At 47.2% G+C, this 15,718-nt stretch overlaps 1 protein-coding gene across 1 annotated transcript in view; it reads left to right on the top strand.

Annotated features, from left to right (window-relative positions):
- The window catches only part of LOC138266898 (phosphatidylinositol 4,5-bisphosphate 3-kinase catalytic subunit alpha isoform-like), a 146,995-nt gene extending 145,679 nt beyond the window's left edge, over positions 1-1,316 (top strand). Inside the window, exon 22 of the mRNA XM_069215630.1 lies at positions 7-1,316. Coding sequence (XP_069071731.1) covers positions 7-292 — 286 coding nt within the window. The 3' untranslated portion in view covers positions 293-1,316. The remainder of the gene's footprint in view (positions 1-6) is intronic.
- Positions 1,317-15,718: the final 14,402 nt, after the last annotated feature.

The raw sequence follows: 15,718 nt of genomic DNA, 5'->3' as shown, positions 1-15,718 counted from the left end.
TCCCAGGTTTCAGGAGATGTGTTACAAGGCCTACCTGGCAATCCGCCAGCATGCTAACCTCTTCATCAACCTCTTCTCCATGATGCTGGGATCAGGTATGCCTGAGCTACAGTCCTTTGATGACATAGCCTACCTACGCAAGACATTGGCTCTGGACAAAACTGAGCAGGAGGCCCTGGAGTACTTCACCAAGCAGATGAATGATGCCCATCATGGTGGCTGGACCACCAAGATGGACTGGATCTTTCACACCATCCGTCACATGCCCCTGACCGAAGGTGGACACGACTAGCACACAGTGGAAGGTGACCACCACCAGATCCAATAAAAAACACAGACATTCCTCCTTTGTGGAGAATGACCTGCATGTGTTCTACAGTGTCTTCAGGCTGCGCTGTCTGAGCAGCCAGGACTGTGGCCCTAGCTGAACAGCACGGCCGCATCTATCTCTTTCAGGAGGAAGATTATGCTACACTGATGCGCAGGTCACTCTGGGTGCAATTTGAGGGAATGAGGATTTACATTCTAAGGATCTTGTGTGTTTAAACCACACAGAAGGTGCTAGGACAGTGAGTCAGATGTTAAAGTGGTCTTCTATATTAGATACCCTTGAAGGCACTGCAAATGGAGTTGCCTTCGTGGAGATGTGTCAACATTTAAGAGATTTGCTGATGGCCACTAGGCACTACATGTGTTCTGGGATGCTGGATTTGAAATGAAATGTCTTCTTTGTAAGATTTGTATGTGCATTTACACCTTTTAGACTTTTCTGTGTTTATAGGATTCAAATTTGTCATACATTGCCTCCATCAATGATGATACTTCATCCGGCTCAATGAAGGATATTGGAGTTTTCAGTCCACATAAAGCGTCTACTCTGTGCCAGGTTAATATAAATACTTTCTGGTGTTAGAATAAGCACAGCTTGCACATGGTGCAGGTGGACTGAAAAGGAGACCTGTTCCAGAGGAACTCCAACCTGAAATGAAAGTTCCATAGCAAGTTTGAGGAACAACAGATGCGGCAAGAGAATGACTGGAAATGTAGATTGTGTTGGCACTTACAGGCCATTTAGACTCCATTTAAGGGGACAATGCAGATGGAGATGCACGTGGAAGGAGCAGGAAAAGCAAGTAATGGGGAACTTGAATCTATATGTGCCAATAACTCTACCACAAGAAAAAGAACTGTGTAGAACTAGAGGGAACACAAATACTGAGACAAAACACTGACCCATGAAGGAGAAACAATATTGCACTAATTGTCCATTACTAGTAACAAAGGCGAAACGGATTAAAGTTTTTTTTTTTTTCCCTCTGTGAGATTCATTTGGGTGAAACAAGTGGACCAAAGACTGGCACGAAGAGGAGAACGTTTTCCCTGATGACTGCCAGTGTCAAGGAAGCTCAGGCACTGTCGACTCAAGAGCTAGATAGATGCAGGGGATTTGGCAAGAATTACACACACTTTCACCTTTGAACTGGGAGGTTTCAACTGAGGTGAGGATTCCAAGGTGTTAAACGTTTTAAGAATGGAAACCTCAGGCGACAGACACTGCACCAGAACCTGCTTCCTCGAATGCTGGATGGCTCAGGAGATTGGCTCAGTGAATCAGGCCGTGCTTTCTCTGTGGCTGGATGACTTAGGACAGGGTTCTGCAAAATCAGTCCTGGAGAGCCGGGTCCATGCCAGATTTTTAGCATATCCACATTTAGAAAAAAAGATGTTTCAGAAATCAAAATTTTTCTAAATGTGGATATGCTAAAAATCTGGCATGGACCCGGCTCTCCGGGACCGACTTTGCAGAACCCTGACTTAGGAGATTGGCACAGTAAATGAAGGGCCTGCTTCCTCTAAAGCTAGATGGATTCTGGAGACTGGCAGATGATGTCAGAGTTGGTCACCTCTAGGGCAGGGTGTGTGTCAGGGATTGGCACACCAGTACATACTATTTTAAATACCTGCAGCCCAGGATTGATGTGTATGGGCAGAGCAGTGTATGGTGCTAGTATTTGCAGAACAGGAGATGCTGAGATCGGTTTTGGTCCCAATGCTTGAGTAGCAGAGGTTGTGCATGAGCAGAGCTGAGAGTGAGGACCAGCAGGATAGAAGGATTCCTCCAGGCCAGTAAGGAATTGCATTTGCAGACCTTTACGAATGCCCCAGTACCGAAAAAGAGTGGGTGATGTACTGGATGTCAGCACCAAGGTATAGTAACAGAGCAGGGTTGGAAGTTGAAAAGCAGGGAGTGCTGCAGAGATGGATTTAGGTGCATTGGCAGGACACTGTGTCCCAGTTCTAAAAGAGCAGGGCAGGATTGAGGTGTGTTAGTAGAGCTCTGTGGGTCCACTGCTAGAATACCAGGGCAGGAGTGCCGAATAGGAGGCCCTACTGCAGAGGTAGGATTGAGGTATGTTAGCAGGGCTCTGTCGATCCAGTACTATAACAGCAGGGCAGGAGTGAGATGCATTGGTAGAGCTCTGTGTGGGACCAGATAAATGTATAGCTGGAATGCTGCAGGCAATTTAAGGCCCATTGGTAGGTATGGATGGTGGTCCTTGGACAAATTGTGAGGCTGCAGGACAGAATGGACGTGAATAAACACTAGGCGGCACTGCGAGCAATGATCATTGAGAATACATTTGACGCTAATGCAGCACCCAAATGTAAAGGAAAGGTCATGGGCGCATGCTTACCTTAATTCGGTGAAATGTTTTACTGCAGATCCAGAATAGAGCTGGCCCGTGGTAGGGTAAATTGGGAAGAGTTTGAGTAATTGTATCTGGCATTACTACAATGACAATGCAGACGGCTGTGGGAAAATTAGTAAAGCGAAAAGAAAGAAGTGAATATTAAAAAGGAAGCAGTGCTAACATTTAAACTAGGAAAAAAGTGTGTTCGCTATGTGCATCAATGTAAAATGATGGTACAAAGACAGTGAGGACATAGTATTGAAAGAAGGTTGAGACTGCCCCAGCCACAGGACTTTGGAGAGTTATTGTGGAACCAAGAAAGTGGAATACCCTGCTCCAGAGCCATCCATCACAAGAAAGGTGACCCCATTTCCCAGGAAGCCCATATGGCAGCTGAAAATATCTTTCTGAAAACCAGTTTATGAGGAGGCAAAGATAATCAGGCGTTCATCAAAGCGATGTACTAGATTGAGTGAAGGGGTGGCCCCCGTTTCCAAGCACCACCCCCAGATCAAAGAGTCAGGGTCACAGATTTGTGAAATGTATAAGAGTAATCCCAGCACTAGGGGAGGTGAGCCTTTTGAGGGTTGGCATCAACCACTCCCTAGTGTACCTAACTGGTGGGAAGACGCAGCGGTGAGTCCAGTAGCGAAAACAAATCCTAAGCACACTCGCTGATCTGGCAAGCCGTTGGCCAGTAGCAGTTCTCCTTCATCCAGCCAGACTGATGCAAAAATCTGCTATTGGTCAAATGTACCTTTTTATCTTTAATACCTTGGGATATCAAAGAACGGAGGCTGCCCCCATTCTGTAGTGGATCATCTGTGCATGAAGATTGTGATTGTTGATTCTCAGATTTTGTTAAAATTGCTACCAGCATTTGATGGAGCAGATCACTTTATACTGATATCCATATTGTTTTTTGATACTTGGATCAGCGGCTCTGCCTTCGAACATCACGTCTATGAGGTGCAGATCGCAAGCTGTTTCCCTGTCTCTTCATCAACTCTTCCTGCAGAGTTTGCAGCGTGCAGCATTACAAGGGTCCAATCTTCCCCCACTGTTTTTTAATAAATTTAGCTTGCCTCTAATGAAACTAATCCTCATCTTCAGTGTGCAGGCTTGTAAATTTGCCAGTTCATGGTTCGCCAAGGACGCAGACCCTTCTCCCTCTCTCAAGGACATTCCCGCACATGTAATCATCAAGAACCAAGTCCTCTTGTAAGTCGAAGCCAAACCGAAGTATCCAGTTAGGATACCAATGGTGTGTCTGCCCTTATCACCATCTGTGCCTCCAGAACCCACCTTGGGCTCTGCTCCGATGTCTAAGCCTATTTCCAGTCAGCACTAAAGTTCACGCCGGTTCCTGCAACATCAATACAGGTGCTGAAGGACAACCTTATTCCTATCATCCTTTCTGACTCTAAGTTGAATTCATCTCGGCTTCAGTCGTGTCTTGACACTTTACCGACCCACCTGGCTCCAGTCCATCCAGAACCAGTCAAAACCATGCCTTTATCTCAGAGCCTCAACAACTCATTGGTGTGGACTCTGATTAAAGCCAGCCTGCCTTTGGAGGTGATAATAATGATGAGTAGGATTTTTTCCCCTAGCATTTCAGGATAAGAATGTATTTCTGAGCTTATAAGATGCCTGTAAGTTGTACACTTCTCCGGGCAGTGGGTTGTGTTTTCTACCTGGGGCAGCGACAGAAGAGAGTGCCTTTTTCACCATACTGATGAGATGTGTGGCAGAGGTTTTAGACTTGAATTTGTCCACTTTGGTGGCTACAACTAATGTTCTCCCAAAGTTTTGGAACCTGGAAAACCCTCGTCAGAGGCTTTACTTCTATTTAATGGGGCCCTACACACACACCCTCATGAGCACCTGGACTCAGCCCAGTCCTGTCCACCAGTGAACAGACAAGTTGAGAGACACCACATGCCAGCACTAGGCGACCTTGATTTTCTCAAACAGCACTCTAAATCAGCAAGTGGGGTCGTTCAGAGTTCTACTAGTCCTCTGAACCCCACTTCTGACAGTCAAAATGACTTGAGGCCTTTGGGAAGTGGATGTTTTCCTCTCTAAGCTTAACCCTCAGTCATTATCAGAAGCTTGCTGGGGAGGTAAACCCATGCCTTGTGGGACATTGTTGAAAAGATCCTGCAGGCAGTGTCTGAGGAAATTTGTGCCAATTTGGCTCATACTATCCAAGATGATCAGGACACTGCTAAGCATATTACCTCCTCTGGACTGAACAACACTGACTGGGGAGAGCAGTCAGCACTGGTATGGGGTCTTCAGAGACACGCTTTGGTTTAATCCACAGGCTCCTGTGGAGATGTGCAAGCCTCTTTAATGGACATGCCATTTGATGAGTCTCACCTGTTTGGCTAGAATGCAGATTCAGAACTAGAACGCTTTAAAGACAGCCAGTCTGCAGCACATTCCCTAGGCTTTTATATCCCGCAAGACAGTATCCTTATCAATTTCGCCCCTGTTGAGGCTACTTCATGGGTGTGGTGTACCAGCAAGGCTCACCGCCCCTGCAGTTCGACCCCATTCCCGTTGGTGCAAATTATTTGCGCCTAAGGAGGCATGGAGAGTGTCCTGGCCCAGCAAGTAAGGACTGGCTGTTAATCAAATAACTTTCTCGTGCCAAAGCAGGACTGAGGCCTTCATCCTATTTCAGATCTCTGTCTTCTGAATGTCTTCTTTCCGAAGGAAAAAAACTCAAGATGCTCACGCTGTCCTAGGTTTTGCCTGTCGTGGATAAAGGTGACTGAATGGTGGCTTTCGACCTGCAGGACACTTACTTTTAAGTGCCTGTCATGCAGCTTGCCGCTCAGGGGGGACCAAGAGGATTTTACATTTTCTATTTTCCCCTTCAGCTTCAACAGCGCCCCTCGGGTGTTCACAAAAATGATTAGGTGGTCGCAGAACACGTTAAGAGGTCAGTGTACCAGTTTTCCCCCAGCTTGACAGCTGTCTGTTGAAGGCAGTCATAGACCATCTACATAAGACAGCATACCTCCGATATCATTTGGATTCACAATCAGTGTGCTGAATTCCCACTTGACGCCTTCTCATAGGCTTACATTCATTGGAACGCTCCTGGATACACAGGAGTTTCAGGCCTTTCCTCCAAGACATTCAGGCTGTGATCCCTGTAATTCACCCTCAATCCTGTGTCTTGGTGAGTGTGTCCCTGAGGCTTCTGGGCCTGTTGGCCTCCTGATAGTTGATGATGCCAGGTGGTATACTTGGGCACTGCAGTGGTCAAGCACCAAGCGAATGTATCAGATTCGATCCAGGTTTCAGAACAAACTGCAAAAGACCTGCAATGGTGTCTCAACCGCCCAAGCACGATGTAACCAACTACAGCCCACTCTCCTTGCCCCACCCAGAGCTGACTGCGGTGACAGATGTCCGTGCTGGGATGGGGGAGGTCATCTGGAAGCGGTGGAGATTAGAGGACACTAGTCTATGGCACATACCTGTCCCCAAACCAACCTGTTGGGGCTGCAGGCCATTCACCTGGTGCTGAAGTTGTTCCTACGATCCATCAAAGGGATGTTGGTTCAAATTTTCATGGACACCCATGTGGGTACTGCAACTAGCAAGGTGGGGAGGGGGAGTATTGTTTTCGTGTCAGGAAGGTGCTTTGGCTCTGGAGCTGGCTGGAGCGACAAGGCATTTAATTGCTAGTGAACCATCTGGTGGATTCATTGAACACCAGGGCAGACAAACTTGGCAGGTGGTGCCGACAGATCACGAATGGCTGGTACACTCTGAGGTGGCACAGGGCATCTTCCATCAAAAGGGATAACTCTAGTTAGATCTTTTTGCTCACATAGGAAATGCACTGTGCCAAAACGTTTGCATGATTGAGGTTCTAAGAAGGCTCTCTCTCTCTCTCAGAGACGCATTCTGAATACTCTGGAACACTAGACTTGTTAACGCCTTTCTGCCACTACCACTCACTCCCAGAGTTCTGAAGAAGATCAGGTACGACTAGGTCCAAGTCATCCTAGTGGCTCCAGATTGGGTAAGAAGAGTGTGGTACCTGGTGATTTTGATCATGAGCATCTGCCCTCCAATCAGGCTACCACTTTGAGAGGACCGGCTATTGCAGCAGGGCAGCATCCTGCACTGAACCTGGACAATCTTCACCTCTAAGCATGGACATTTAGCGGCAGCAGTTGACTGCATTTAATCTTCCTCCCAAAGGTGTGGATGTCATCCTGGCAGCCTGGGTCCTTCTAGTAAGTCTGTATACTCCAGATGCTGGGACAAGTTTTCAGCCTGGCATGGCACCCTCTATACTGATCCATTGCAGGCCAAACTGTCAAATGTTCTATTGTTTATTTTATCTTTAGCCCAACAGGGCTTGCTTTGGGCACCGTTAAAGGTCATTTGTTAGCCCTTATAGCTTTTTTTACCAGACTTACTGGACAAACCATCCTTATTCAAATCATCCGTAGATTTTTAAAGGTTTTGACTCATTTATTTCTTTCAAAACCCTTTGTGATGCAACAGTGAGATCTTAAGTTAAGTTTGTTCTTACTTTACTAATTGCCACATCATTTGAACTTATGCACAGCTATGTGCTTTGTCTCCTGACTTTGAAGACTGTGTTTCTGGTTGTGATGATTTCGGCTTGTGGCATGCAGCTTCTTTAGGAGTGGCCATCTTATACCACCTTTCTTCCAAACAAAGTGGCACTATGGACCAATGCAGCTTTTTAACCCAAGGTGGTTACTGTTTTTAACATTTGACAATCCATCAGTTTCCTAACGTTCTTTGCCCTACCTCATTCCTCGAAAGGGGAGAGATTCCATCAGGTGGACTCTCACCAGACCATCTGGTGGAAGATCAGTTCTTTGTGGGGTTCTTTGGGGCAAAGATAGGTAAGCCAGCGCAGAAAAGGGTGTTGTCAAGGTGGATAGTCCTCTTCATCAAGATCTGCTACGCCCTAACCAAGAAGCAGCCTCCATTGGAGTTGAAGCCCAATGTCACCACGTCCATGGGTGCTATCACTGCACTGGCCCGCAGAGTGCCAGTACTTGACATCTGCCAGGCTGTGATGTGGTCGTCTGTACACACCTCCACACCTTCACAGTCAGGTCTGATGGGGAGAGCATTTGGCTATTCAGCCCTGAATGAATTTTGATCTAAGTCATTCCACAGACCCACCACATTGGGAGGTACTGTCTTGGTATCTGCTCTAAAGATGAGGAATCTGCAGGTTGAAATATCCATCAGAAGAACATGCTACTTACCTTCAATGATGATCATTCCTCACCACCCTTCCTCCTCCCTGTTGCGTGGAACGGTCCCCTTTCTGTTATAAAAAGGTCCCACTGTAGGAATCTGCACATTGATATGGCTGATTACTGTTGGGCTCCACACCCAAGGTAGCAGGCAGAATCAAGAAAGAACTTACTTCTCCTTCAGGAGTGGCACTTGCATGCAGCTCCATTCAACCCTTCCGAAGAGGAAAGAAGTCTGCACGGAGCTGCACTATGGCACGCTGGAGAATTGTTGATAAATCCAGTTTGGTATCTAGGGTGTATTCGACAGGTGAGGAATCTGTGGTTAGCTGGAGCTTCCAAAGACAGTTAGTTACGGAAGGTACATAGCTTGTTCCTTTGGTTGGACCACGAACCATCAATAATTATACAAGTGTTGGAAGTGCTACAGGTGCCCTTGTCCACACAAGGACAGTACCTAACATCCCCCATTCCTCCCTACTTCAAAAGTGTACAGGTTAATTCTTCTTCTCATAATATCAGAGCTGAACTATGGAAATGGAGGCTGCCTTGGACTATCACTATAGCTCCAAAGTAGATTACAGAGAGTCCAAAGCGTGGCAGCCACAAACGGCTCTGATATGATGAAAACATATCACTTGGGAGCTATGTATAGTCTGTCTGCTTCCAATCAGTGATTTACATTTAAAGTGTGCCCTATGAGACATAAGGTGATCCATACCAAGGAGCCAATGCGTACAGCATTTCCTTAACAATCTTCCCTTAACAATCTTCCCTTGTATATCTGGTCTTGGAAGACCACTTAATGCTTCAGAAAAAGCCGAAAATGTGGCTTTCCTAAAATTAATATTTCTGTCTAGATCAGTTTCTTGGCGCAAAGAAGTCCCTGCACGGGAAATAAGCTGTGCTAGGTAAGCCAATGAGCATAACATGATCTGTATGTAAACCAATGAGCTTAACTTGAAAATAGGATTAAAAGAATGACCTTTAAATGGAGACTGAATTCAGTGACGAAAGTAGTTTGCAATAGAGGGGAAGTAGAAGAACCCACTTGCGGTTATCCAACACAGCACAATGTCGGTGACCTGAGTTCAGATTGAAAGGAATGTGATTGTCGAAGTGCCACAGGGTGGGTGTGCCCAGGGTTCTCCACATTTGTGCTTGGATGAGTGTAGCTCCTTGTATCTCACCCAATTGTTGTGAAGGCCGCTGGTGTGTAGGGACCGGGAAGAGCACCTAAAGCTGGAGAATACTACCAATCCTGAGCTTCACAAATTTCAGCTATAGTTACCAACAGTAAGTAATTGAAACAAAGCAATACAGGTGACCCCAGGTGTGTTCCCTGTACCTGGTTAAAGGGAGTTGGGCACCCACCAGTAAATGTTGTTGGACTCACTGACTCGGTTGTACCCGAAAGGGTGGCACATGCACTGGTGGATGACACAGGAAGTGATTCCTACAGATCACCACAGAATGAGTTCCTCCTTTCCCAAGTTTCCTTCATGGTTCTTGGCAGCAAACCAAGGAACAACCTGTCCCAGCAGAAGCCTTACTCCTTGAAAGGGCTCCACGACTGAGAATGGGGCTTAAACGAGCTTATATTCTGAGAGCTACAGCCAGAACTTTCAGCCAGTTACTAGGTAATAAGCTGCATAGTCCAAAAGACATGGAGCTTACATTAGGGGGCACAGACTATTAGGAAGATTTCACTCATTGTGCTAGCATTACCGTCTATGGGAACTTATCCTAGGCGTTTGTCCCTGTTTAACTTGTTTTGTATGTGAAAAAGTGAGGCTCACTGGGGCATGGTGTTCCTGAGGACAAAGGGCTAAATTAGGAAGGCACCTCTCGAGTGACAGGACAGTTCAGATATCATACTGCATGCACCATGTTTGCCCTTTCTGCAACTCTGCCAGGAAAAGTGTCGACTATTGGCTGCGGCGATGGCTCAGTGACACAGGTTAGCTCTGTGGCCACCAGCATCTATGAAGTTGTTATCTAAACTGCAAAGTGTTCGGATCATTTGCCAGATTTGAATTTGTTGCAGAGACTCCCTCAGACATCAACATTGAATAAATAACTGCAACTCTGTGCCAAATTTTTAAAGCAACTCTTTTGCCTTGAGATTTCTTTCCCTGTTGCCATCAGCACTCTACTGGGAAAATGTGTGGGTCCACTTGAAGAATATTGCATGCACATCTGATCCATCATGTATGGGTTGTATTTTCCTTTTGTTGTTGTTGGTAGAGCTTTGTACATTCAAAAGCCTGAAAAGTATTTCTGTATTCTGTAAACACATATCAACATAAATCTATATATTTTTAAACGCAGTTACCACAGTATGACGTTTTGGGGTATGTGCAAAAATGAAGGGCTGACTATGTTATACTTGAAAATATAAATGTCTTGGCATTTGAAGTTGAGCAGACTGAATAAATTTGACTTGTTATAATATGACTGTCACAAGGTGTTGTGTGCAAATTCTGACTGTATGTCCAGTGTGAGGTCTTTGGTGTATGTGTGAACCACAAACTATAGAGGTACATCTGCTGAGAGGACTTCTCCGTTGCACACTGTTGCACATGTGCATACCTGTTCTGTACTAGCCTGACCCTTATGGTCCTCCACTGGGCTCGACCTTTGTACAGTACTGAAACTTGTAGATTGCTTTTTAAGGGCAAGCATTGGCAAAACCTCTAGGTCGGGCTGTCAATTCCATAATTAAAAGTGATTCTGTGTCCGTACTAGAGGCTCAGATTATACATTTCTCTTTCCCTTATTTTAGATCATCAGCCAGCAAAATCATAAACAACTCAAAAAAACTACATTTCCCATGAGACTTTGCATCTTCACTCAGACCATATGGCTGCAAGGGCAGAGCACAGTTGCACATTCACATACTAATCTTAGCACATATTCACATTTTCATAATCACACACTATTCCACGTGACATACCTATGTCTTCGCCGCCACTCAGTAATACTTGCACCTTCCATTTCTAAGTGTCACTTTCATATGTAAATATTGTAACAGCCAGTCCCGCGGATACCAGGTCAGATGCTCAGCCCTTAGTTTGGTGCCTTTCCAGGTCACCTCTGTTGTACATATCCTCTGGTAGCGACCTCTAGCTTCAGTTGTCTTTCCTTAGAATTATCCCCAGGCATCAAACTAGATCCGGAATTATTTTTTTGAGCAGTACCTCTGCGTGCCAGTAGGAGTTGTCGTCCAGAGCAGAAGTGATGTGTCCTGTGCCTATAGAGGCACAACCCTATAGCGGTGACATCAGTTCTTTTCTTTCTGGACCAGTCAGTGCAGATCTGGAGAAGAGCTAACCCTTAGTCAATTATTGACCAACTTTTTTTTACTTTTTATTTAAGTGTTTTTGAGGTTTTCCTGCTAGTGTGGCAGGGATGTGATCTCAGAAGGCTGGCTTCAAGTCCTGCGGCGCTTGTCACTGCTCGATGTGTGTCTCAGCCCAACATCTTGTATTCTTTTAGTACCTTGATTGGAACCAAAACCCTAAGGCCTGCTCTGATTGCTGCGTCGTGAACCTGAAGGTCTTGAGGCAGCAATCCTTCAAACTTCTGGCAGCTTTATGTGTGACTCTGCAACAATCAAGATCCCAGTCAGGAAGAAGGTCCCAGGAGCAGTTTCAGAGTCCGAGATTTGTGTTGAACTCAAAGTGATTGGCTAATTCAGGTAACTTCTACCACAAGAAGAAGAAGTTGAAGAGAAGACACCTTCAACTTCAACTTGTCTGTCGGCTGTGTTGACATCCAAGGACTGGCACTGTGGTAGAGCTATCGCCTGGACTATCTCCTCTCCTCCACGAGTTAATTGGGGGCTGGACCCACCCCTGCCTAATTAAGAATTTTAAGAGGCCAGGCACCCGTTATTTGGGTGACCCATTCCGTCAACTGCACCTTAGGGCCCTGCAGATTTGGGCGGGGACCCTACTTGATCCACACTGGCAGCCCTGGGGCAGTAGGGTCCCTTGGATCCTCAGATGGATCCAGACTGGTGCCAGTCATGCCACCTCTACCTTCTCCAATGCAAATGCTCCCTGCACCTCCATCCCCATTCTGATCTCTGACACGGAGTGTAAGGGCATTGGCCGAGGCCGCATGGAACCATGCCTTCCAGGCCAGAGCCTGACTGCTAGTCTTATGGGCTAGGACTCAGGGAGGATTGAGAGGGTCTCTGGACACTGGAAAATACCAGCCTTTTGACAGGGACTTGTGTAAGGATTTAGCAGATGCAAGCATACTGGACACTTCTCCAGATGCTGCAATGTTTTCTCCCCTTACTGTGGCTACAGAGGAGGGAGCTTCATTTGCAATGGGGATGAGGAGGGCGGCCAAGGTCCTGGAACTTAGCCTGTCCTTGGTGGTAGTCAAGATGAACGTCTTGACAGAACTGCTTCAAAAAGGAGTACGCCCCTCAGAACTGCTTCTTCCCTTTTGATGAAGCTCTTATTGATGTCCTGTTTAGGACCTGGTCCAGCACTAACACAGGAGCTCCTGTGAACAGGGTGGTTGCCTGCCTCCACCGCCCTGCTCCAGGGATCCCAACTTCCTAACACAGCACCTACTCCTGAAAACTTGGTGGTCCAAGCCTTCTCTTTCGAAGTAAATCCTGGTGCATTCCCAACTGCACCTTTGGATTGAGAATCTAAGAGGATGGATAACTTAGGAAAGTTTAGCCTGCTGTTATCATACTCAGCTGCCAGCAATACTGGAGGTGGCCCTGGCTCTGCTCTCCCAGGCAGTTGCAGACAGGAGAGACGCTGATAAGAAAACAAGGTGTGGAGTGGACACCACCCACTTGCTAGGCAGAGCGGATCTATCAACATTGCCCTTAAGGTGCCATAACTGGTTAAGGACAGCTGGCTTTTCTGAGAATTTCCAAGCATCGCTTATGGACATCTCCTTAGATGGCTCACGTGTCATTGGAGACACGGCAAATTCAGAGCTGGAGCGCCTTTAAGGATTAAGGACAGCAGGGCTACAGCCAGGTCCCTGGGCCTTTCCATGGCCCTTTGTCACCTCCAATTCACCTTTCAGTCCTTTAGTCGCTGTGGAAGAGCTTCCCTCCATGTCTATACCATCCCAGCCACTGTGGCACTTAAGCTTCTCAACTTCTGCTTGGCAGAGGATGCAGTAGCCACAAACCCCGTGGGTCTGGAGCAGTCCACCACTCCCCAAGCAGTCTCAGCCTCCAAACCCCTATATTCTGCCCTCTTACCATCATGGACACCCAATGGGGGGCAGGATCCGCCATCACCTGCCCGGCTGGCGGACTATAACATCAGACCAGTGGGTTTTGCAGGTCGTCCAAAGGGCATAATCCTGCTCCTTCATGACCACCCCTCTCTCCATGCCACCTGCTTCAAAAGATTAACAGAGTGCCACCTATCCCTTCTCTGTCAGGAAGTGAGAACTCTCTTGGCCAAGAGACTCATAGAGAGGGTTCTGAAGCCAGAAGTAGGTAGTGGTTGCTATTCCTGCTACTTCCTGGTGCCCAAAAATGGTGGATGCCTTTGTCCTATCCTAGACCTGCACCCTCTCAATTTCTTACTCAAGGAGAAATTTAGAATGCTCACACTTGCTCAGTTCCTTTCTGCCCTGGACCCGGCAGAGTGGATAATAGCACTGGACTTGCAGGATGCATACTTTCACATCCCCGTAATGCCTGCCTGCAGGTGTTGCCTGCTATTCACAGTAGGTCACAGGCACTTTCAATTCACCGTGCTCCCTTTTGGCCTTACAAGCACCCTTCGGGTGTTCACCAAGTGTGAAGGCAGGGTGCATTATATTACATGTGAGGGCATATCTGCATGAGTAGTTATGCTCCTGCTATGTCTTTGTCGATTCTTAGACATAGTAAATGTACAGGGCAGCCATTTTAAATACATGTGCTGGGCACTGGTCAATATGAGTTCCCGAGCTACATGATGGCTTCACTGAAACTAGGGATGTTTGGTATCAAACATCTTGTATGAATAAACCCTCACTGATTTCAGAGATGGATTTATTAATACATGCACCCAAAGGGTAACTTAAAGGTACAGATTGAAAACCTACCAACTGCAGTGGGATCACTGAGCACTTCTAGCTAGCCTTCCACCAACAGACTAGATTCTGACCCCCAAAGGTGAGAGCCTTTGCTCTCTGGCGGTCAAAATCAAAGCCTGCTCTGGCAGAAGTGTTACACACCCTTCCCAGCAGGATGACCTGCAGACCTGTATTCCTGACAGGAGGCATCAAAGAAGCCCACAGCCTTTGGTATACAGATCTGGACTTCAGAGGAAGATGTCGACCCCCTGCCCCAGGATCAATCTGCCACCTGGACAGATGGGAAAATTAGCTATGCAGGGGGTATGCTGCATTTGCAGGCTGAACACACCCCAGGGTGACTAGCCTGAAATGAACACAGCTTTAGAAATTTTTCCATCTTGTGTGTGATGAATTAGGACCTCTGGCACAAGGTGATGCCCACTCCTCAAAGGAAGTGGTCATCTAGGTGGTGGAGGGACCCCAAGGGTAAGAAATCCATTGGCTACTACCATTCACTCCCCTTACTTCCCCCAAAATTGAGTATTAAGTGTTACCCCCTGATACTAGGACTGCAGATCTTTCCTGGACACACAAGGAGTGGACAAAGAAGACTGCTGACCCGAGTAGCACAACAGACTTGGTGCCAACTCTGCCAGCCTGCCTGCTGCACCTGACCCTTGAGGAGCAACTGACCTGTCCTGTCGCTGCAGCTTCCAATAAACTAGGAGAGGTTCCAGTGCCGCGCAAATTGGCAAGACCTCCCATGGAGCAGAGAAGCTTCTTCCTGCATCTGCAGGCACTGCTTATAATGTCTGGTACTCTGCCCTGTTGGCCATCGGGCCCTCCGAGAGATCACTGACAGGAGAAGACTGTTTGGAGTCCAGAAGGTCAGTCCCACTACTTCATTGAAGTCTTGAGACACTGAATCCACCTGGAGGCTCCTGGCACCTATATCTGGGGTACTGGACCCCTTACAGCAACCAAGGCTTCTTGATGGTCCAATCCGGATCCTAACAGCACCAAAGCAGAACTACCATCGAGTGTATTTCAGAAGGCCGTGCAGGAGAATGTCCCCCCTGCCCTGGTTCCCCTCTTCACCAGGCCACCAAGACCCAGAGTAATATCCTGACGACTGCGATCTGACACTTCAAAGCACCTCTGCACCCCCGCCCCACAGCCTGAGTCTGAGGAAGTCAATGGTTCCCATGAGGTCCTGTGACCCTCTGGAGCTGAGCCCATCCTTGAGTTTGACCAGACTGGACTTCCAGTCGCCACCTGCAGCCTCTTTTTGCAGAACCCCCTCCAACCGTGAGTATCGGTTGGAGGCCAAAGACACCACTGCACCTGAGTCCCACAGCCTGAGGAGGAGTGGACCAATGGTTTCCCCATCTGCCCAAGGCCCTCAAGGGTCTACCCTCTTGTGGGTTACCCCAGACTGACCTTCCAGCCCCAGCTTGCAGTAAGTTTGTGACAAGATCATTTAACATGGAAGTGAATGGGACACCCGAAGCCATAACACACCTTTGCAACCAGATGTCATAAAGCCTCCTGATGTGACCTGTTGGTGTTGCCTTGGACCCTACCCCATACTTACCTGGAGTCTGGAGAACAGTCCTGTAAGTCACTGCGAAGTGACCAAATGAAGTACATGTCAACTTTTGGGACCGTTTAAAAGCTGTATGTTGAAAAGTACTC

Source organism: Pleurodeles waltl, chromosome 12, assembly GCF_031143425.1.
Source record: "Pleurodeles waltl isolate 20211129_DDA chromosome 12, aPleWal1.hap1.20221129, whole genome shotgun sequence".
NCBI classification, from domain to species: Eukaryota; Metazoa; Chordata; class Amphibia; order Caudata; family Salamandridae; genus Pleurodeles; species Pleurodeles waltl.
The sequence above is the reverse complement of the archived record's forward strand: the minus strand, read 5'-3'. Positions and strand labels throughout refer to the sequence as shown.